Here is a 21,096-nt window from a genome sequence, read left to right on the forward strand (position 1 = left end):
GATGCAATTCCATCAATTTATTAAGAAATGGGATAAGACAGAATAAACTGCATAAAGCGCAGTAGCTTTTATTTCAAGCATTAAAAAAAAGAATGTTTGCAATTGCAATCAAAAAAGTTAAAATAATCTTTTAAAAACTGTTTTGTTCAAGTTGAGAGTTTTCTCTTTACTACCCTATTCTGAATTAAAAAAACAAAAAATGGCAGATTCTGTCTTGTACTTTAGGCTGAAATATCAGTCCAGTAATTAAAAGAACTGATGTGTTTGCACTCATCCTTCTACCAAATTGAATTCATTTTTTGGTATGCACAGAGCTTCAGGTGAGGAACAGCATCCAGAATTCTTTCAGACTGACACAGTTCATCCAAATGATGAGTGACAGCAAAACAACAGCCTGTAGGGGGCACGTCGACTGCTGGGGGGGCACAAACACTGACAGCATATCATGTGGGTGAAAATGTGTTTATACCTCAACTAGGATGGATGCCTTTAAGTAGTGAACAGACATAATAGAAATGCTTTATTTTTCTTGGTAATTCTGTACCACTCACACATGTATCTGCAGATTTAAATGTCTTTTTTAGTTACTTGTTTTATCACAAAGAATGTTTTTTGTTTGAAGAATATAAATATTTTTGCCCTGTCCACACAGTGTCACAAAACAAGCAGATGGCTGGTTCTAAATGCAGCAGGTTTATTAGGTCAGCTAAAAGTCCACAAAGCTAAATCAGGGTCAGGCAGGCAGGCAGGGGTCAATAACAGGCATGAGATCATCAGAGAAACAGCGAGAATAGTCAGGATCCAGACAAGATTCAGGACAGGCGGCATGCAAACAAGTCAAAACAGGGTCAGGGAATCAGAAGATCAGGTCAGAACATAACGCTCAGTAATGCAGGCAGAATGGCACAAACGATACTTTACACTGAGTGAGGCTCAGTACAGTGCTTAAGTAGATTGAGAGTGATTGCAAATGAAAGTTTGAAGGTGTGTGGCATCCAGAAACTGTGTACTGGGGTTGCTGGGAGATGCATTGAATTGCATTCAGAACTCTGGAGACAGTTCCCATCTCTGACTTCTGACACACAGATTGCAGCCTCTTGTGGTGGACATGTTTTGCTTTTACAATCTGGGTCGTTTGTTACTCTTTGAGAGTGTTAGGACGGGGGGGGGGGGGGGGGGTAAGAAAAGCTAAGGGGTGTCATAACTTTACATGCGGTGATGCTCATACACACATGTACACACACCATCACGTGGCGTCCACACAACTGTTTACAAGTCTTAATCACATCTATACAAGTTCACAGTATCTATAGAAGAATTTCTGCCACACATCACTCTGACCGGCACCACCTCGTCAAACAAATAATATGCCCGTGTTTAACCAAAAGGAATGAGCATGCAAATTGAAGGACCTTATGTTTCCTGATTTGTACTTGACCCCACTGTTAGAGTAGGTAGCACAGTAACTCCACCCTGCCGTCCGGCCCGGCAGGCACCCAGGGAGAATCATTTTTGATGAGTATGCGGTGAACTTCAGATCTGCATATCTAACCGTATTTGTTGATTTGCTAGATATTTTTTTTTATCTATGTTTGTTTAGATGTTATTTTTGCTGAAAGTTACTCATTTTGAACATTTTTTTTCTATATTGTTTTGCTGATGCACGTCTGGTTATTTCTCCACTGATGGACAATTAACAGTATTTATTACGACTCATCTCGAGGTCTGTAGGGGTGAATCCAGCACTACATGTGTGTTTTGAAGTGCGAATAGCGGTGTACTCAGATGATGTGATCTTTGGCACAACCACAGCCTCATGCCTCGGTGAGTTTATTGGAAGACTCTCAAATTCAATGTTGCTTAGAAAAACATCAACAATTTCTCCATATTTTTCCAAACAAATTGGATGATTTCTGCAGCCAAGTTCTTCCGCAATTTTTTATTTCTAACATGCAAAATGTTTGACTTTTTTTTAACAAAAATTTTTTGAATCTAAAATCTACTTTGAATCTGTTTCATTGTCTTATGTCAAACTTTGGAAAATGTTCCACTTAGTTATTGAAATCCAGAAGCTGAGGTGAAACCACATTTATGAGCAGATTTCATAAAAATCTGTACACACGTGATGAAGTCATCACTGTATGCCACAAAAATAGTATGGTACATTTTTACTTTATCATTTTTCAAATAAATAGAAATATTGAACCCCCAGTTATTTCTTTTGAATGTCCAGACCCGAGACAGTCAACAGTGTTATTTTGTAGTGAATGGCGCCACCTACTGTCAATTTTAAAACACCCAAATTGAACCATTTACAGTATTTATATAAACGTCTACCTGATGTTAAAAAATAAAATCAAAAGAATCTTCAGCACTTTTAATGTAGCATTGCTATCGTTATTTTAAATGGTTTAGAGTTTATCCTGTGGAAATAAAATTCTTCAAAATATAATTTTTCCTGTAAAAACGCAAAGTTGCGCAAAAAAAGTCAATCAGACTCTGCAAGTTGTGTCACTTAAAGCAGGTTTGGTCTTTATGTTAATCATAGATACACTTCAGCTGTCAGAGACAGAATGTAAACAAAGGACATCACACAGATTTTTATATAATTCATTTTTATACTAATAAGTGATCAATAACAGAAGTTTGTAATGTGGTCCTGGTTGTCTACAACAGAAGTCTGCTGTTTTCTGTCTGTACAAGATTTAAGTTAAGGATTAAGTGGGACAACTTGCAGAATCAGTGACTTTTTGTCCCACTTTATTTGGTGTCAGTATTTCATTATGCATAAATATGATTTACTTAAAAATATTTTCCTATTTTTAATAATATTTTGAAATAATGTCCTTGCTTTTGAATTTCCAGCATGACTTTTTTTTTTAGGAAATTGAGTTGTATCATTTTTATTGTGAATTCCTTTAAAACATTTCCTTGAAAAACACACGGGCAAATATTTAAATGCTGGACCGCATGAACATATGACACGTTCCTGCTCCTCCGCTCTGCAGCATCAGGCTACTGATTCCAAGACCGTTTCACACCTGGCGTTTTATTTGGGTTTTCACACGTTTGGCCCGTTCACATCTGGCACGCAGAGTGCGTAAAGGTGCAAACATAGAGGTTCATTCATGTTTTATGGAGCATTAAGGTAGGAGAGAAAAAGACAGAGTTGGTTTCTTCTTTTGAGGCGCAGAAGGTGAAGTTGGTCCTGAGGGTCCTGTGTGGTTTGCAACTTGTTAGTTCCCAGAAGAGAACCTGGTGCTGACTGGAAACACATAAACAGACCCGGGCCACCCAGATCTGAACCACCCAGGACCAATAGCAGAATCATTATTTAATAAAACAAATTTCATGAAGGAGGTGGCTGAGTTCCAGAACTTTGTTTTTAAAGGCTCATATCTGCAGAGTGTTTTTATTTTTTTAACAGCGACAGAAGCAGCTTTCTAAAAGAGTTCTTAACATCAATAGACAAAAAAATTATTACTAATACAAATTATGAAGTAATTAGCTGCAGAAGAATGTTTTTCTTTAGGGAAGAGCACCAGGAACTGATGAGAGCAGGAGTGTGGTTCTGCTGATCTGTGACATTCTAAACTCTCATACAACTTGGATCCAGCTCATGAAAATCTGATGAAAAGATAACCGAAACATGGCAGCTGAGAAGAACAGGCTTCCTTGAAAAGGACGTTTCATCTTTGTTCGCTCCACAGCAACAAAACACCTCTAAGCTGCTGTGAAAAGCATCACCACCGACAGCAAGCAAACAGAAAGTTGTGAGTGCTGGAGAATCCATTGCTCTGAGATCCTTTCATTATTTAGTTCTTACTCCCTGGTGTAACATGCCAAACATGTGTCGAGAATGTAACATACAGAGCAGCATTGACCTTATGGGTTAGACGTCTGAGAGCGAGAAACAGGTATGTATATGGAGTTTCTGTTCACAAATCTAAAAAAAAACCCAGAAAGTCTCAGTTTGCGAAGATAAAATTCAGTTCTGCTCCAGAAGACTCAGACTGTGACCAAATCTATGAGTTCAAGTTCGAGTGTAAATCTCTGCTTAAGAAACTTTTGATTCCAAACCCAGCATGGTTTGGTCAACAGTTTTATTCATTACCTTTACAGATTACATGAAAAGCCTCATCTTCTACGCTTACAGTGCATGGACTAATAATGCCGTTTGAAAAAGGGCTTAATTTTGACGTTGAAAATACCCTGAGAGCGCCACAAGCTCCCTGCTTCGCTCCACAATGGGGAGGGGAAGGTGGGGTTATTTTGAACCATTGCTCCTGCCCACAACTCAGGGGTGAATTTATAATGAACTACTACCGCTGAGCAGAAACTATGTGTCAGAAGTCAGAGCTCCGTCTTCCCCTCTGGTCACCACCGGGAACTGTCCCCAGAGTTCCAACCACACTTTCAGGATGCAACAAACTTGACTCTTATTCATTCAATCAACCACAGCTAAAGCTCTGCCCCAAGCTGAGCTCATCGTGAAGCATTGTTTGTGCTACTCTGCCTGCCTTACTGAGCGCTGTATCTGGACCTGTTTCCTGACCCTGACTCCATTTGCCTGCCGCCTGGCCTGACTCTCGCCTGGACTTTGACTACCCTGTCTTTTCCTCGTGATCTCATGCCTGCTATTGACCCCTGCCTGCCTGACCCTGATTTAGCTTTGTGGACTTTTAGCTCAGCTCATAAATCTGCAGCATTTGGACCCAGCTGTGTTCTTGTGACACTATGTTATGGAAAATGGCAGTTTAAAAAAAAAATCTTTTGGCTAAAAATGACAAAATCACAATGAAAGGCCACTAGGAATGCTTTTATAACAGATCGAAAGACAGAGCTGGACTGTTAATTACAGAGTAATTTCAAGCGATGCACATAAGAATGAACAGATTTCAGCCTGTTAGTTGCATGAGCAACAAAACTCATCTCCTTCTTTTCTTTACACATAAAGCTCCACTTTAAGCTTTGATATCCAGCTTAAAGAAAAGTTTCTGTCCTTGTGCCACAAATATCTGGTTTTACCACCAAAGTGGTTTATAAAGCTCAAATAAACAGCTTCACTTCAGACTGCCCCTGAAAAATGGGAAGTCGAAGGTTGTGGCTCCGCCCCCTAAAATGAGCAACAAACATAAAAAAAATGGTTCTGGAGTTTTGTCGATTTATCCCTTAACTCGACACACAAACCAGAGAGCTTCTCCTCAGCTAAATAAATATGTTCTGTAGATGTTCAGACTTCACCTGCAGACATGAGCACGTTCCTGATCATTTCACCAACAAAACTCACATTTAAATGTGAATAAAAGAGAAAATCCAACCATCCTCACACCATTTCAGTCTATGTTGACCATTGAGTCTCCTTTTGACTGTTAATCCTTGATGTTCAGACCACTTTGAACTCAATCATGAGGATGAAGTTACTTGAAAAAATAAAAAATAAAACACATTTAATCCACAGTGTAGTATGCAATGGATAAAGAGGAAAAGTGGTTGTAAATTAAATCACGATTCTAATATCCTAACTTACAAGTGAGGTTTTTAGTCCCCTCTGCTGTATTGTTACAGTCACTGCATCAGATAACAAGATATTTTCTCATTTATTTACTCCTGGAAAAAAAACAACCTCAGTTTAGATGAAACAAGCTTTCTGGTTCTGCCTTTTTCTATGGGGTCGGATCAGAATCACCTTCTAGTGAATAAAAAAACAGACTGTAAATTGGAAAAAAAGAAAAAGAAAAAAAAGAAAGTTATAAAACTGTTTTAAATTCAAAAGTACATAGTAAAGGAAATATTGAAAATAAAAAAAAATGAAATTTTACATGTGAAAAGAAAACTTCAAACCTAAAAGAATTAAATAATAATAATATAATAATAATTATATATATATATATATATATATATATATATATATATATATATATATATATATATATATATATATATATATATATATATATATATATATATATATAAATAAAGCTGTGACCAAATGAAAAGTATTGTTTATTTGTAACAACTACTGTTTTGTTTTTGTTTCTCTCACTCCTCAATTTCAGAATTTTACTTTTCAAATTTTCAGTAGTTTCAAGTTTAAAAAAGTTTTAAAATTTCTATTTTTTTCCTCAAATTTACATCTTTAGGCTGACCCTGATTTGACCCCATTGTTTTCATTATGGTTAACATTTCTACTCCTCATTTTGGCAAAAAACAGAGTCAAAAACACAGAAATGACTTTGGTCTAAATTTGCACTTTATTTCTAACACTTACAGGTTTGTTTCATCCCATTTCTCACCCCCCCCCCCCACACCCTTCCAAAGAAAAGTCAAACAAAACAACAAAAACAACAGGCACACAGATAGCGATGACTTAAGGGGACAGTAGAGGACAAGTCGAAACCCAAACGTTTCCAACAGAATCAAGTTTCGGGTAAAACTCAGACAGAAAAAGCCTTGAGCTCAGAAAACAGCATAAGCATACTTTAAAACAGAACACAGATCCCGCCCCCCCCATCCCCTTTCTTTAAAAAAAAACCCAAATCATTAAAGCAGATCCTTGAATTCACGGAGTGGTCTTCTGTTCATCTCTGTCCTCGTTAAGTTATATTAAAGAACACTTCTGGAGTTTACATCATAAAATCGTCGAGGTTGTTCGATGCGCAGAAATCAACGTGAGAAGCTACAGTGGAGCTCTTTGGTTTTTCACTGTTGAGGTTATTTTTTCTTCTTCTTTAGCAGTAAAATCTATCTTGTCCTTTTAACCTTTGGATTTAAGCTGCATTGTAGAAAAAATAGAAAGGAAAAGGTTTTCTTTTAAACTTTCTCCTTGATAAATCCACGACAACGAGGGCCGAACAATCCTGCCTGAAGTTATTCCTTTATTTTTTCCCCTCTTTCTGCTAACAGGAATTTTTTTGTTTTCATCAAGGCCAAAAGAAGTCTCTTATGTTTCCAGGTGACATGAGAGGTTCAGAAAATTTCACAGCCACAGAAGAACTTCATTAAAAAGCTGCCAATGTCTGAAGTGCTGTTATGTGTGGCCGTTTATCTACATTAAACCCAGGTGCTGGATGTCACTATCAGTGTGAACAAGAACCCTGAATGCTTATATACACATGGAATGACTGAGTGTGTGAGTTGTGTTTGTAGTGTAGCGTCCCGCTGTGGCAGGTTTAGCTTTGGTATCAATCGGGGTCCACCACAGGCTGCACAGGCACACATACAGACGGAGCTGCACTGCAGTGGGAGCAAACAACGCCAACGCAGGAAATATAGGTTGCGTTTAATTTGACCACCGCTCCGTTGTTTTTTTTTGTTTTTTTCAGTCCCCACAGTGAACCTGGAACACATCCGAGTGCTGAGCGACTCGCTGAAAACACCACGTCCAATCTGGTAAACAGGATTCTGTTTTTCTCCCTTCAACAGCAATGATGAGTACACAAAAAGAGCAACACCCCCAACACCCCCAAACATGGAGGTTAAAGCCATTGGAACAAGCGGTTCATGAAATTCTTGCAAGGGCTAGCTTCACACCCCTCACTCCTGAGTTCAGACAAATGATGTATTCTGTGTTTTGTCTTTCTTCATTAAAGCTTGAGACTCTATTTGGTTTTTCATCAGAGGATCAGAGGTATGTGTCCAGCCCCCCCCGGCCCTCCATTAAGACGGAGAGAATGAAGCGCAATGAGGAGACGAAAAGGGGGAAAACTTACAGAGGAGGAAAAGGAAAAGTTTAGATCAAATCAAATGCATTATTGTATGGAGTGAACGAGGCTCGACTCGATGACACAGGTGACAACCATTGACTGTATATGCGAACTGGACTGAGTGACCCCTCCCCCATGGTGTTCCAAACAGGAAATACCTGCGGGTTCTGAGAAGCCAAAATCCCATAGACTTCTTTGTGGAAACAGTCTTCTTCTTCTCAGAATAACCATTCTCGATCTGCTAACTTTTTAAAATCCCGTTAATCCCAATTTTTTTAAATTAAAGTTTTAAAATGACCAAGACGCCTCAATTAAAATAGGTTCAAAGCATTTGATTGACAGATTCTCCCGAGCCCGCTTTGAATTACTAGGGGTGTGGACTTCCAACAAGCTCACCCCTGATTGGTGAGAATGGTTGCCATTAAAATGTTAACTCAGGCCGACTCCGCTCAATAACTACTTACTGACATTGTCTGGTTCCAACATGCAGGCGTTCAGGTTATGAAAATATGCTGACTGAATTGACTTTGATTCATTGGAGCTGTAAGTAAGTCCTTTTCTAAGGGTGACATCACACTCACTCAGTCCAGTTCTCACATACAGTCAATGTTGATGACACATCTGGAAAAGATAACTTGCTTTGGGTTTCAATAAAACTTTTCAGGCAACTACATCTTGGCCAAAAAGCCATGTAAAACTGAGTCTAACATGCTAAAATAACAGCTAGTCTTCTTTTGACTTTGTTTAATTTCAAAAGAACTAAAGAAAGTTTAAAAAAACAAAAACTTCAATAGTTGGTGATTTTTTTTCTTTTCTTTGTTGTTAACTTGGTGACCGCTGGGGGTTGGAAACCTTAACCATAACCTGGTGAGAAAACTATAAACTCTTTATATGGAAACAGAAGTATTGATCCGTTTTTACATGAGGGGTGAGTAAAGGTGACATGAAAGTCTGAAGAAACCTGAACCTGATAATGAGAAGTTCCTCCACCGCGGTTTTCCCACCTCCTATCTCCCCGTCTCCTGTTTCAACAGTCGTTAGGTTTGGGTTTGCTCTGCAACATTCGTCTGAGATCTTCTCGCCTTGAACTCAAGACCACCTTCCTGCCTCACTATTACCCCTGAAAAGCTAGTACAAAGAGGACTTAAATAGAATCCATAAATACATAAATAAGAATCAATAAATAAATAAGGTTAGAGACATTATAGACATAATATTCCACATCAAGCACACACCTTGCTCACACAATAAATACAAGTTTTTTACCCAACAAGGAGCCTGTGAAGAGTTTTAAAGCTTTGGGTTCTCAAACCATCATGAACGGATAAAACATGAGCGGATGAACATGTTTTATGGTGTAAAGTTTGCCTTAAAGCTTGTTGCTGGTTTTGCTTTCACGTCTCTTCCAATCCCTCCGATCGTCTCTCCCAAAAGTTAACTTTAGAAGTGGGACATTTGCGATAAAACACGCTGGTTTTCATCGTCAGTCAGGCGGCTGAAGATGTTCCAAGAATTGCAAGTGTTTCCATTTTTAGATTTAAGTTCCAACTTTTTTTTATCTGATCTGATCCAAATGAGAGTGATGGGAGCTAAAGGGGTCAAACAGAGGAGAGATCAGTGTGATGGTGAAAGCAGGGATTTTGTGTCCCGTTGGCTTCGTCTGTGGAGGATTAATCTCGGCACTCATGCAGGAACGCAGTCTGACACACAGCTTGTGCATTGGTCAACAGGTTGCTGTATTTGGTTTGTACCAAAAAAAAAAAAGATTTTGGTTTTAAGTTTTGGCTTTGTAATGTTAAACATTCTGAACAAACTGATGAGTTTAAAAAAAAATCTTTTTCTCTCATGGAAGCTACATTTTTACATTTTGTTAGCGCAAATCAAAAGTTAAAAACCTGGAGCACAATCAAAGAGACACCATGGGAAAACGTCCCATTCTCCGTTAAAAGCAAAAACCAATGAGACGAACCCAGACATCAGGAACAGACGCACAATGGAAATAAAAAAAAAATCAAAATCTATATATTCTTAAGTCAGTTTGTTGAGGTTATTCCTTACTCCATCTGTCCAGGAAAGGAAAGTGAGAGGAAAGCTGTCGGCAGAGGGAGGGAAGGAGGGAGCGTTTCTGTCTGTTGACACGAGGACGGCAATCACAGATAAATACGGACAGACAGGGCTTTACTCACCCCTTTTCTCCCTAGCTCCCTCCCCCTCTTTGTTTGTATTTGGTTTGCTTACAGTTTAATCATTCATACAGTAACTAGTAGCAGTTAAAGTAGCTTTTGGTTTTGAGTGACTTTTTGGTTTTTTTTGGTCCGCTGCTTCAAGCGCTCCTGCCTCTCCCCTTCTTTTGTCCTGCTTTCCCCCCCTCCCGGAGGCTTATTCCAACCGTTGGCTCCTCTGCTCCTGACCGCTACTCCTTCTCCTCCTCATCTCTTTTGGCCTTTTGATGTGATCTTTGGAGACAAAGGAGAGGGGCAGATGGGAGGAATGCAGGGAGGGCAGGGTTTGGGGGCAGTTTGGGGAACGTCAGTGTTTCACCTCCTCCTTTTGTTCTTTTTTTTTTTTTTTTTTTTTTTTTGGTCTTTGTTAAGCTTGCAAGACGTGTGTGTATGTTTCTCCTTTGACACTGCTGAGGTTTGTCTGGACACTCGTCTCCAGGCGAATCCAGAGACAACGCTGCCAGAGGTTAGGCTTTGGTATCCGAGAGTGACTGTCTGGTGGGAGAAGATGAGCGGTCTGGAAGATGGCGTGATGTTGAGTGGTAACAAATCAAAGACGGGAAACAATGCAAAAGAAAGCATAATTCTTTGCCTTTGGTGTGAGTCCATACTTTGGTTTCCAGACATTAGATGAATGCTGAAGATGAATATTTGGTTAAGAATTCCTTCATTTGAACAAAAAAACGACAAACCCCCAAATGTTTAAATGTTTACCTGGGATTAATGACACCGACCCCCCTAGGAGATAGTTTTTAGGTTACTTTGTTTAATGTGGGCTGTCATTATAGAGGTCAACTGATCCGCCGCTGTAAAGTTGGACGATCAGTCTCAAGTGGCTAAGACAGGGAGGTAGATATCCTGGGTTCAGGTGTAACAGACTAAGCGTCCTATGAAAGATGAGTACAAAACAATAGAAAAATAGATGCAAGTCTTGGACTAAAAAAATGGAAAAAATCAATCCTAGATGAAATGACAATGAATGAAAGCTGGACAGATCACAAGTAAAAGTCTTTTGGAACTAAAGCTTTTCTCTCCGTTTGTTGTCTTTTTTTGGTTTTTAGTTTTTTGGTATCTTGGAGATTTTGGTTTACATCAAACAAGTGTGTGTTCCTATCAGGCATCCTCCTCTCAAGCATCATATGACTATCCAGGCTCACGTCAGTCTTTTCCTCGCCTCCTGTTTCTCACACACAGTCTTCATCCCTGACCTCATCGTTTTTTTTCCTCTGTTGTCTGCAGCCTCTAAAAGCAAGTCATCCGTTTTTTTTCTGTTAGGCAAAAATGCGTTTCAGTGCCGCTTCTCCAACTGTAGTTAATTATTTGGTTTTCAAGTCCGTCCGTCCCCCTTGCCCAGCAGTTCTCTCTATCTTCTCCAGTTCTCCTCTCTCCTCTCCATCCCCCTCATCGGTCTGTGTACAATTTTTGGCTTCAGAAGACTTCAGTGGTGAGGAGCACAGAGAGAGGCGAAACCAGGGAGAAGCAGACAGAGAGATGGCTTTGGTTAAAAGGCGAGGTTGTAGATTTAGATTCTTAAAGCGTCATTGATGCTCTTCTTCCTCCTCCTCCTCATCCAGCTCGGAGAAGGCTCTTTGGGTGCCACTCAGCGATCAGTCGGCCATGGTCCCGCCCAAAGTGGGTGGCGAAGCTTCGCTGAAGGAACAGAAAGAGGCGGGGCTTGAACAAGGGGACACTGACTCCTCTTGGCACAAACTGGGGCTCATGAGGTTGCTGGTGCCAGTGGGCGGAGACTGGCAAAAAGAGGGCCTCAGGCCACACCCACTGCCGGCGCTGCTGCTGACCAACCCCATGGTGGGTGTGGAGGTTGTCGCCATGGAGGTGACCATAGGCAGGAGGCCAGGGCGGTTGAGGAAGAGAGAGGGACGAAGAGAAGAGGAAACAGTGGGGCCCCCAGGTCCTCCCAGAAGGATGTGACCTTGACCCCCTTCAAGGCTGGAGAGAGACAGCTGCCCGCCGCTGGCTGCCAGCGCTGGTCAGGTGGAGGAGATGAAGAAGCAACAACAGAGAAAGAGCAGAGGATTAAAGATTTAGAATGACAACGATGGTCAAGTGTCTAAATGTAGACCTTTAACTCCTCTAAAGATGAAGAACAAACCCAAAACTTGCAAGCAAACTAATCTGCAGCTAAAAAAACAGACGTTTACAACTGAGAAGTATGACCGTGTGAAGGAAGGAAGGAAGGAAATTTGTCTGTGTCGATCCTGAGGTTTCATGGAAGCCCAGGTTATTCTGATGGGGACATTCAGCTCATCTGCCATGTTGGGTCTGTTGTCTGGCATTGTCCTCTAAACAGATTCCTTATGGGATGTAGTCCTGGTGAGGAATGCAATTCCCCCTAAACCAGCAGGTGCTTGCTGTATTTTTAAACCTGACATTGCATTTCGTACTAAATGCAGCAGCTGATACTGTTCCTCAAACCACCACAAACTGCGGAAACTTCACATTGGATTTCAAGCAACTTTCCAAATGAAATGCAAAAAAAATGACTTTCATCTGACAGAAGGACTTTGGATCATCGAAGATCATTGCAGTTATTTTGGTCCCTAGTCCAGATAAGATCCCTCTGATTTTGTCTTTGGTTCAAGAGTGATTTGGTACAAGGAAAGTAACATTTGTAGTGCATTTCTAGGATACTCCTCCTTTTAAATCTTCCTCAAAGTCCTCAAAGAGCTTTGTTTCAAGACCTTCTAAGGGAAATTCCGTAATGTGTTTGGATGCAGCACTCGGTGAACAGCCCGCTTCTTCAGCAATGATCTGTTCTATCTTCCTTGATCAGGTCGTCAATGACTGTCTTTTACTTTTTTTTTATTAGTCTTCCCCATGGTCATGTGATGGACTGGTGAAGGCTAATAAAATGTTTATAGTCCAGGGAAACCTTTACTGGGGTTTAAAAGTAAATATCAGACTGTAATGTGACATTACGAATAACATTCATTTTATCCTTATTTTCGGAGTAAATTCAAATAATGAAAAGTCATCCATCTTTGTCTAATTAATCCATAATATATAAAAGCTTAACAGTTTCACATTAAGGCAAAAAGAAAAAAAATAGATATAAATGTGATATTTTATTAAGGTTGTATGGTCCCAATAACTTAAAAAAATACCATAACTGTTTTTAAAATCTTGTTTCTATGACTCTAAGAAATCAGATTAGCTCTCAGTGGGTTGACACTCTACTCCAACAGAGCGACACCTGTGAGGTTTTAAATTCAGTGTAACGGTAAACACTTTTATCCATTACACTGCCATGAGGGCAAGCATTCAGCTCGTGTGTGGCCCCAGAGAGAGCCAAACCTGGGCTCCTCTCTTGTAAATACTTCATTTCAACTCCCTCTTTCACTGAAGCTCCTCGTTCTTCCCTCCTCCAGCCTAAAAGTTGTGTGAGAGCCCACAGTGCCAGCACTGCAGTTTCCATAACAGGCTGCATCCTTCTCATCAACACATGGCCTGGAGGACGGCGCCTCTGAATAATGCTGAACAGAGCGCCAGAAAAGATGTGAATTGGCGCTATAGGCAGATGGAAACACATGACGGATTCAAAGCGGAGCTCACTTGTGATGCTTAATTGATTTGGCAGCACATCATCTCGCTCAAAAAAGGACCGTTTCCAGTGAAAACTAGTTCTTTAGCCAGCAGCTCCTGATATTGTGAAAGGTGGGATTGTGTCTGCTCAAATTTACGGTAAGATGACTTTGCCTCTTAAGCTTTGCCATAAGGGGGCCCCTTGTCAGCCTGTGATAATAGCACGCCATTGTATGAGAATGAAATTGAAATCTTTCACCATTCTAAGCAATTCCAAAAGTTTGTGCTGACGGAGGGCCAGGGTTTGCTATGTGCTCCAGTCATCTAAGACTTTGCAGGGGGGTGGGGGTACAGAGGGGATAGAGGGTGAAACAGGGAGGGGTCTTTAGAAATGGAGACACGAATACCCGATGGTGGCCAGATTGAACACACACCTTGCATGGTAGCCAGGGGATTACTGCCAATGAGGGCCTGGTTCATCCCTGTGCTTACTCCCATCATTGTGTTCCTGAAATGTGGATGGACAACACATTCACACAAACGCAAACACACACAGACATTCACACATGAAGGGAGACGGTTTGCAGGTCAAATAATGTCAGACAAAGAAACGCAAAGGGAACAAAATAATTTAATGCGGAACATATCCTTAAAAGATATTCTTTTTACATGTCCTTAAAATGATTAATGTCCCACTTCAATCATCTTTTCATCCATGGTCTTTTAATGAAGATTATGTTGTGTTGTTTTCCAGGATATAGTTTCTACAGAGCGGCAGAAGTTCATTTAAAATTTGCTTCTGAGTTGTAGGTAAGACTATTGGCTGAAGTAAACCTGCCCCCACTTACCGTTATCCATCGGTTTATATGCTTTCCTTCTAGCCTACGGCCTCTCACAACCCCAACCTAACATTATTGGTGGAACAAAAATGGTGAGCAATATCAGAGCTATCCAGGTGTACAGTTTGGATCCAGATGTCAGCTCAGACAGGAAAAACAAAGACGTACATGGATTTATTTGTCTGCAAGTGGATGCATAAAAAAAAAGAGGAGCAGGGAGCTTCTGGTACTCCAATTGTATTTTCTATGTGACAACTAGAAGTCTTTTCAAACAGCATTTTAGCTGTTCCAGATTTACAACACTTTGAATAAAAAAATACTCAGAAATGCAATTTTAATCTTAATTTTATTTATATATTTCCTCCATCATCAGAAAAATTCTATAAGAACACGTTAAAAACATCAAAAACGCAATTGTCATCGGAAGGGGTCTTTAATAAAAACTTGAAATTACATTTTAGTTTTTAAATATACGTTTATTTTTATAAAGCCTAACTTGATCTTTAAATGATTAATCTCCTAGATTTAATTTTTCTTCTCTGTGTATCATTACTGACTCACCCAGTGTTGAGCCCTGAGCTCCCAAAGTTGGGTGGGGCCGGGCTGGCTGTGCTATGAGGAGGCGGAGTTGCAGAAGAGGAGATGGTGGCGGAGCTGACCGGAGTCATGGGGCAGGATGCTGAAGGTGAGGGGCTGGCGCCTGAGAGTAGAAGCAGACGGATGAAGATTTGTCAGTGGGCTGTCGCCGGGACCAAAGAGTCATCATTAGTGAACAAGTCTGGTCTTTCTCTGCCGTCTGGATCCACTCGGCATCCGACTCCATGAAAGTTGTAGCTTCTTTGGCGTTGACCCAACAGACCAATACATTTTCAGCTGTGTTTGTTACCTGTCAGGTCATTTGTCACGTTTGTGATGTCTGGGACAGCTCAGGCTGTAGCCCCAGTCTATATATCACCAAGATGAGTCATTGAGGCAAACAGCTGCTGCACTGCCACCGTGATGTCAATAAAGCTTCATTGTTTTCTACTTCTCACTTTCTGTCGCAGAAATCATTTTTTAAGTGATGACTCCTCAGTGTTTCATCAAATCAACAGAAGTCAATAACAACACGGACAGATCGGTGTCTTGTAAATATGTCAGGAGCAGTTCAATCTTTCCCTCACCAAGCTTTGGGTTCAAAACTGAGAAACAAAGTAATTACTGCTCACCTGTTGTGCTGAGGCTGGTGGTGACCTGGGACAGACCCTGACTCGATATCTAGACATGGAATAAGAGGACAGAGAGAAATTCCATCTGGCATCAAACAAAATATCAGGTCAATGTCTGAAATAACACAATTTAGACTCAAAGCGGTGGAAGGGTATTCATGCTGGAGGGTGGTACCATGTGTGGGCTGTAGCAGGGGGCTTTGTGCGTCACGACAGGTGAAGTCTGGCTGGGTAGAGGAGGGGTGGTGCTGCTGGACGGGTTGATGCGCTTTTCCTTCTGTCTACGGTTGCAGAACCAAACGCGAATCACCTCCTTCTCCATGTTGAGCTGCTCAGCCATCAGCAGGATTTCCTCTGACGTGGGCTTCTGGTTCTGAGGGAAAAAAAGTCAGTAAATGTTCACCCTAACATACCCATTGCTGGTATTTAAAGTCGTTTACTGTTGTCTTATGACTTCATCAAGCTGAAGCCTTTTTTAGAAAGACCAAAACATCCATGTAGTTTTTCCACGTGAGTCTTTTGTTTTTCTGGCAGGCCTCTCAGAGTGCGTACCGTGCTGAAGTTGCGCTCTAGGATCACTCGGACATTGGTCTCGATGCTGGTGCGTTTCTTCCGGCGCCGTCCTGGCAGACCCTCCATGCCCATCAAGGGAGAGGAGAGGGAGGAGGGACTTGGCAGCATGCTGTCCACGGCCATCGTTTCTGCAAGAAAAGTAGAGGAGTGAAAAGATGTGAAGAAAAACAACCGGCGGGTGGAGTGAGGAGGACCGAGGAGAAATGAGGGGTGATCAGAAAGTCATGGGCTGTTACATTGCCCTATTTCTGTTGTTTTCTACTTTTGGTTTGTATTTTCCGTTTTTGTTTTCTTATATATCTTCTGAGCTGGAGGTTTTCTGTTTTTCTTTTCTTCTGCCATCTTTGCAGATTTGTGCCTAATTGTCCAGAGCACCTAACTGAGTGAGGATTACCAGGGCAACATTTAAATACAGAACATCTTCTTTAAGATAACCCCCTCCCCCCAGTTGCCAGTAATAGAACTAAACTCTCTTCACTGTTTATACAAGTTTTGGTACTTATAATTGGGTTATTTTTGTGTAAATCTTTTTTTTTTCTGTACATAAATCTCAGATTACTCTCATTCTTGGGACTCTGGGTGAGTCGTTAGGGCATTTCATTTGATTTTGTTGCCTTCATGTTACATCTTTTTACAATCCCCTAGACTGGGGTGTAAGATGGGCACCGTTTCTGCATGACAGAAATACAAAAGAAAATCTCTAACTGTGCAGGAATTATTTGAAACTGATTTTATAAATAAAAGGTCTAAAAATGTAAGTACAGGTAAGTTTTGTAGATTTAAAGGATCATGAAGGCATCATTTTTTATAGAGCTTTCAAAAGATGCATACAAGTAAGACCATTTCACTGCTTAGTGGAAATAAGTAAATTAATGTTTAGTTTACTTTTTTTTTTCTCTCTTTTTTAACTTGTCCTGTCCAACAGCTAGGCAGGCAGATGAGAGCTGAGGGCCTCTTGTGTTGGACATATTTTACTTTAACAACAGGGGTTATTAATCTTCAGACAAACCAAAGGTATGTCTGAATAAACCCCTTTTGTAATTGAGGCCAAACTTTATTAATTTCAACCATGTTTGAAAATCTTTGGTGTTGGACCGGACGGAAAAGGAAAGGAGGGAAGAAGAGAGAGGGATGTTAGAGAGGGGAGGGTGATAGTGAGAGGGGGGGGTAAGACCATGAAGCAGCATAGAGCAGACAGGTTTACTGATTGTTTATCATTACGGTACAGTTCAAATGTAGTACAAAAAGGGCGGGGCCTGTCCACACACACTCAAATGTTATCAACACACCTGCTAGCTGCAAAAATGTCCACATGTCAACATGTACACAAAACAGATAGTGTTCACAAACGCATACCTATGCCTTTAAACCAACTAGTGTGAAATCTTTCATTCATTCAATCATGCAAACTATTAGTGCAAAGGTGAGCTAACGCCTGTGTTCAGGTGAGTGTTTATGTTTTTCTAAAATGGATGGTGGAATGTGAAAAGAAGGAGGAGGAGCGCCCAGCCACCCCCACACCCAGACCCCCGCCGCAGCAGCAGCGGCAGCCGGAATCCCCCCAACGCCACACGGGAACAGGCAGGGAACAACCGCCCCCCGGGCGACCAAGACCGCCACCCAGGCCAGGGCCAGCAGGACCGCCGCGAGGCCCCCAGAGCCAGAGAGCAGGGAGGCGCAGAGGGAAAGAGAGCGCTGCCCCAGCCCAACCAGGAAAGCAGCCCCCCCGCTGCGCCGGGAGAGCCCAACGCAGGGCCCCACCGGAGAACGACGCCCACAGCCCCAGACGAGCACCCCATAACCACCCAGGAGTTCCGGTTTACTTAAATCAAAAATATAAGTATTTTTTAGGATTTAAACCCAGTATTGCTCTCTTTTAAAAAGGATCAGGACATCTTTAAATCAAAGGATCACTGTGTAACCTCTGCTCCTCCAGCCAGGAGCTCACCTGCGTCACTCAGCCATTTCTCCAGCAGCGGCTTCAGCTTGCACATGTTCTTAAAGCTCAGGTTGAGAGCTTCAAAACGGGAGATGGTGGTCTGGCTGAAGTCGTTGCCATACAGCTTCCCCATGGCCACGCCAACGTCACCCTGGTGAGCAGAGAAATTTAGAGTAATCACAACAAAGGTCAAACCCCCACCCCAACCTCCTTCTCCACTCATCGGTGCTCCACCTGCGTGAATCCCAGCTTTATGCGTCGTTGTTTGAAGGTCCGGGCGAACTGCTCCAGCTCCTCTAGGTCGCTGGGCTCTTCACCCATGTGGGCCCCCTGACCTGCTGGGGTCAGGCTGGAGGATAAGGAGGCGGCCATGGCACTGCTGGAGGCAGAGGTGGCTCCAGCAGATGTCACAACGCTGCTGCTTCCGCCAGGAAGTGCAGCGCTCCCGCTGCTGCCGCTGCTGCCCACATCGCTGATCTTATCTCTCTGCAGAAAATATTCACTTTAACCTAAACTCCACCCGGATTAAATCCTTTACCATACAAATTAATGACCTTCTGAATTCTTATACTATTTACATTTACATGTATGCTTACGTGGTTCCCAGATGCTTGCAGGGGGGATTTTTGATTGATGGATTTATTTCAAGCATTGTAGTCAAAGACATGAATAACTGAATGCTTAATATGGTTCCAACTGATACAATCAGCTAGATTTATCGGGTCAAAAATTAAATTTCTCCCTCAGCTATATAGAAACAAAAAAAAAAAAAACACGAAGAAAAACATAGCATAGATTTTCTACAAGTCCTATCCCTTCTTTTTCCCCATGCGGAGATTTCCCACCTGTGCTTGGAGTCCCATTCGAGGGGGGGTTGTTATCAGTCCCCCGGCGCTTTGCTGAGGTAGCTGGATCAGATTGGGAGTTGAAAGCAAACCTGGGAAAGGAAAAGCAACTGGTTAAAAGTTAAAAGTTCAGCTCATTTCAGTGGAGGCAGATGAAAGCGTCTACATCACAGTTTTGCTGAAAGCAGAAATTTTATAAACTTAAAAATGCTCTAAAATTCCAGCATTCACCGTTCTCAATGATTGTCATTAGTAAAACTGATTTTAAACCAACATTTTCACACGAGTGTTTGTTGCATTTATTAACATTTATGTCATGATGTACTTTTTTCAAACCAATGCAATACTTTTTTAAATACTTTTGCTCAGGTACAAGGATGTTTAGAAATGTCTAATTTATGTGTCTTGTTTTGAGTTGTCCGACACTTTAATTATTGATTTGTGGTTAAAAAATATTCTGTTAACAAACTAAATAGTTTTTGAGAAAATTAGAAAATATAATAGAATGTAAGAATCATTGAATGTTCTCTTGCTTTCATTTGGAAATCACATTTTGTAATTTTGCAGACATGAACAGAGAATGCAGGCATATAGTTAAAGACCCACTCCGATAAAAAGAGTGTTCTTGGATAAAATATTAAAAAAATTAAGCCAAAAATTATATTTCTTTATTCAAATCGTCGAGAACCAGGAGCAGATGAATAAATTGAGCGTATTGGTGACGTTGAACTATACTCCGCCGGCTAAAAGCTCCTTAGTCTGAGCTCTCCGTAACAGGGAGGGGAAGGGGGGGCGGGTTTCTCCATGCCAACTGTCCTGCCCACAAACAGAGGCAACTTTTTAATGATCTCCTGCCGTTCTGCAGAAACTCTGTCAAGAAAACGACACAGGTTTTTTTTTGGGGCTAAAAACAGCATAATCATAATTGAAAGACCACTGGGAACACTTTTCAGAGTGGGACTTTAAGGTTGCTGTGCTGCAGCGGCTGCTTCCTCACCCTGCTGTTGCTGCTGAGCCTGCGTTGGCTGCGACAGGAGGAACTGGGCAGGAGACTGGAGGGGATGACCAGGCATCAAAACCAGCTGCTGGAGCTGCAGCAGCTGCTGGATGTCCTGCAACACAAAGTCTCGATGAAGAGCTTATAATTTAAGGAACAGATAGATAAAAAAAAAAAACGCTTCCGGGAACTTTATATCTGCTGATCGTACCTGTGCTGTGAGCTGGATCGGCTGTGAGAGGGCCAGCTGTGGAGGGGCGGCCTGCACTGCTTGTTCCTGTTTGGTCGGCTGCTGCTGCTGGGATTGCGTTTGGTTCTGCTGCTGCTGGTTGGCTTGCTGCTGTGCAGCGGCTTGGGCAGCATGAGCGGCATGGGCGGCGTTGGACTGCTGAACGGCCGCTGCTAGAAGCTGAGCCTGAGCCTGTTGAAGGAGCAGCTGCTGCTGGGCCGGAAGGAGAGCGGCAAGCTGGGAGTGAGCCAGAGGAAGAGGAGGCGAGGAGGAGAGATGAGGATGTAAACATGCAGCGATGAGAGGAACAGGTGCCAGGGGATGGGCAGAAGAGCACAAGTGACAGAAGAACGAAGGATGGATGAAGGAGTGATGGGGGAGAAGGGAAACATATCAGCAGAGCATTCCCAGAACAGTGGTGTTTGTGAATCTGTTAGCAGAAAGAGACAGCATGCCAGAGCAGGAAAGCAGGAACCGTCACCTTCTTTACGCAACAATGGTTCACTGTCACATAAAGGAAATTGAAGTTTTTCCACAAAAAGTTTTTTTTTTTATTACTTAAGAGAAAAACCTTTCTGTCTGTTGGAACATATTACTCTGTGGGTATGTTAGGTCACAAGAAAAAAAGTTTTTAAATTTTTGTTTGGTCTTCAAGATTTCCTTTTTTGAATGCTGATCTTCTAAGTCAACCGTTAAAAAAAAGAAACCTAATGGGTTTAAAAAAACTTGATAATGATAAATTACATTAATAAAAGCTCATAGAAAACCCAATTTCTATCTGTGCTTTTACTATTATCAAAGCATCTGAAATCAAGATGTTTATTTGCATAAAAATCAACTTTAGCCCTCGCTTTTAAGCGTGAACTGCAGGTGCTGAAAATCTGAAAGCTTCCCAAGCTCCTTAGACATTTCTAACGATCTGAAATGGATTATGGGGCTGTCAACAAACAGTTTTAATATTTCAAGTGATAAAGACCTAAAACATTCAAGTCAGG

At 41.5% G+C, this 21,096-nt stretch overlaps 1 protein-coding gene and 1 long non-coding RNA gene across 6 annotated transcripts in view; one reads left to right on the forward strand and one right to left on the reverse strand.

The window, feature by feature from the left end:
• Positions 1-6,231: 6,231 nt before the first annotated feature.
• pou2f2a (POU class 2 homeobox 2a) overlaps positions 6,232-21,096 on the reverse strand; it is a 74,558-nt gene continuing 59,693 nt past the window's right edge. For all 5 annotated transcript variants that reach the window (XM_078955342.1, XM_078955340.1, XM_078955343.1 and 2 more), the window contains 11 exons: positions 20,084-20,338; positions 19,873-19,987; positions 18,876-18,967; positions 18,265-18,516; positions 18,040-18,181; positions 16,071-16,219; positions 15,694-15,891; positions 15,519-15,567; positions 14,872-15,010; positions 13,906-13,979; positions 6,232-11,915 (listed from right to left, as the gene is read on the reverse strand). In XM_078955342.1, the coding sequence (XP_078811468.1) occupies positions 11,536-11,915; positions 13,906-13,979; positions 14,872-15,010; positions 15,519-15,567; positions 15,694-15,891; positions 16,071-16,219; positions 18,040-18,181; positions 18,265-18,516; positions 18,876-18,967; positions 19,873-19,987; positions 20,084-20,338 (1,845 nt within the window). In that variant the 3' untranslated portion in view covers positions 6,232-11,535. The remainder of the gene's footprint in view (positions 11,916-13,905; positions 13,980-14,871; positions 15,011-15,518; positions 15,568-15,693; positions 15,892-16,070; positions 16,220-18,039; positions 18,182-18,264; positions 18,517-18,875; positions 18,968-19,872; positions 19,988-20,083; positions 20,339-21,096) is intronic.
• Positions 13,127-16,186, forward strand: LOC144995610 (uncharacterized). The gene is made up of 3 exons (XR_013659146.1): positions 13,127-13,630; positions 14,876-15,905; positions 16,053-16,186. It is a non-coding gene; the product is annotated as an uncharacterized LOC144995610 (long non-coding RNA).

The sequence above is a fragment of the Oryzias latipes genome, chromosome 11, assembly GCF_053564925.1.
Source record: "Oryzias latipes strain Hd-rR chromosome 11, Olatipes_Hd-rR_3.1".
In the NCBI taxonomy this organism is placed as follows: domain Eukaryota; kingdom Metazoa; phylum Chordata; class Actinopteri; order Beloniformes; family Adrianichthyidae; genus Oryzias; species Oryzias latipes.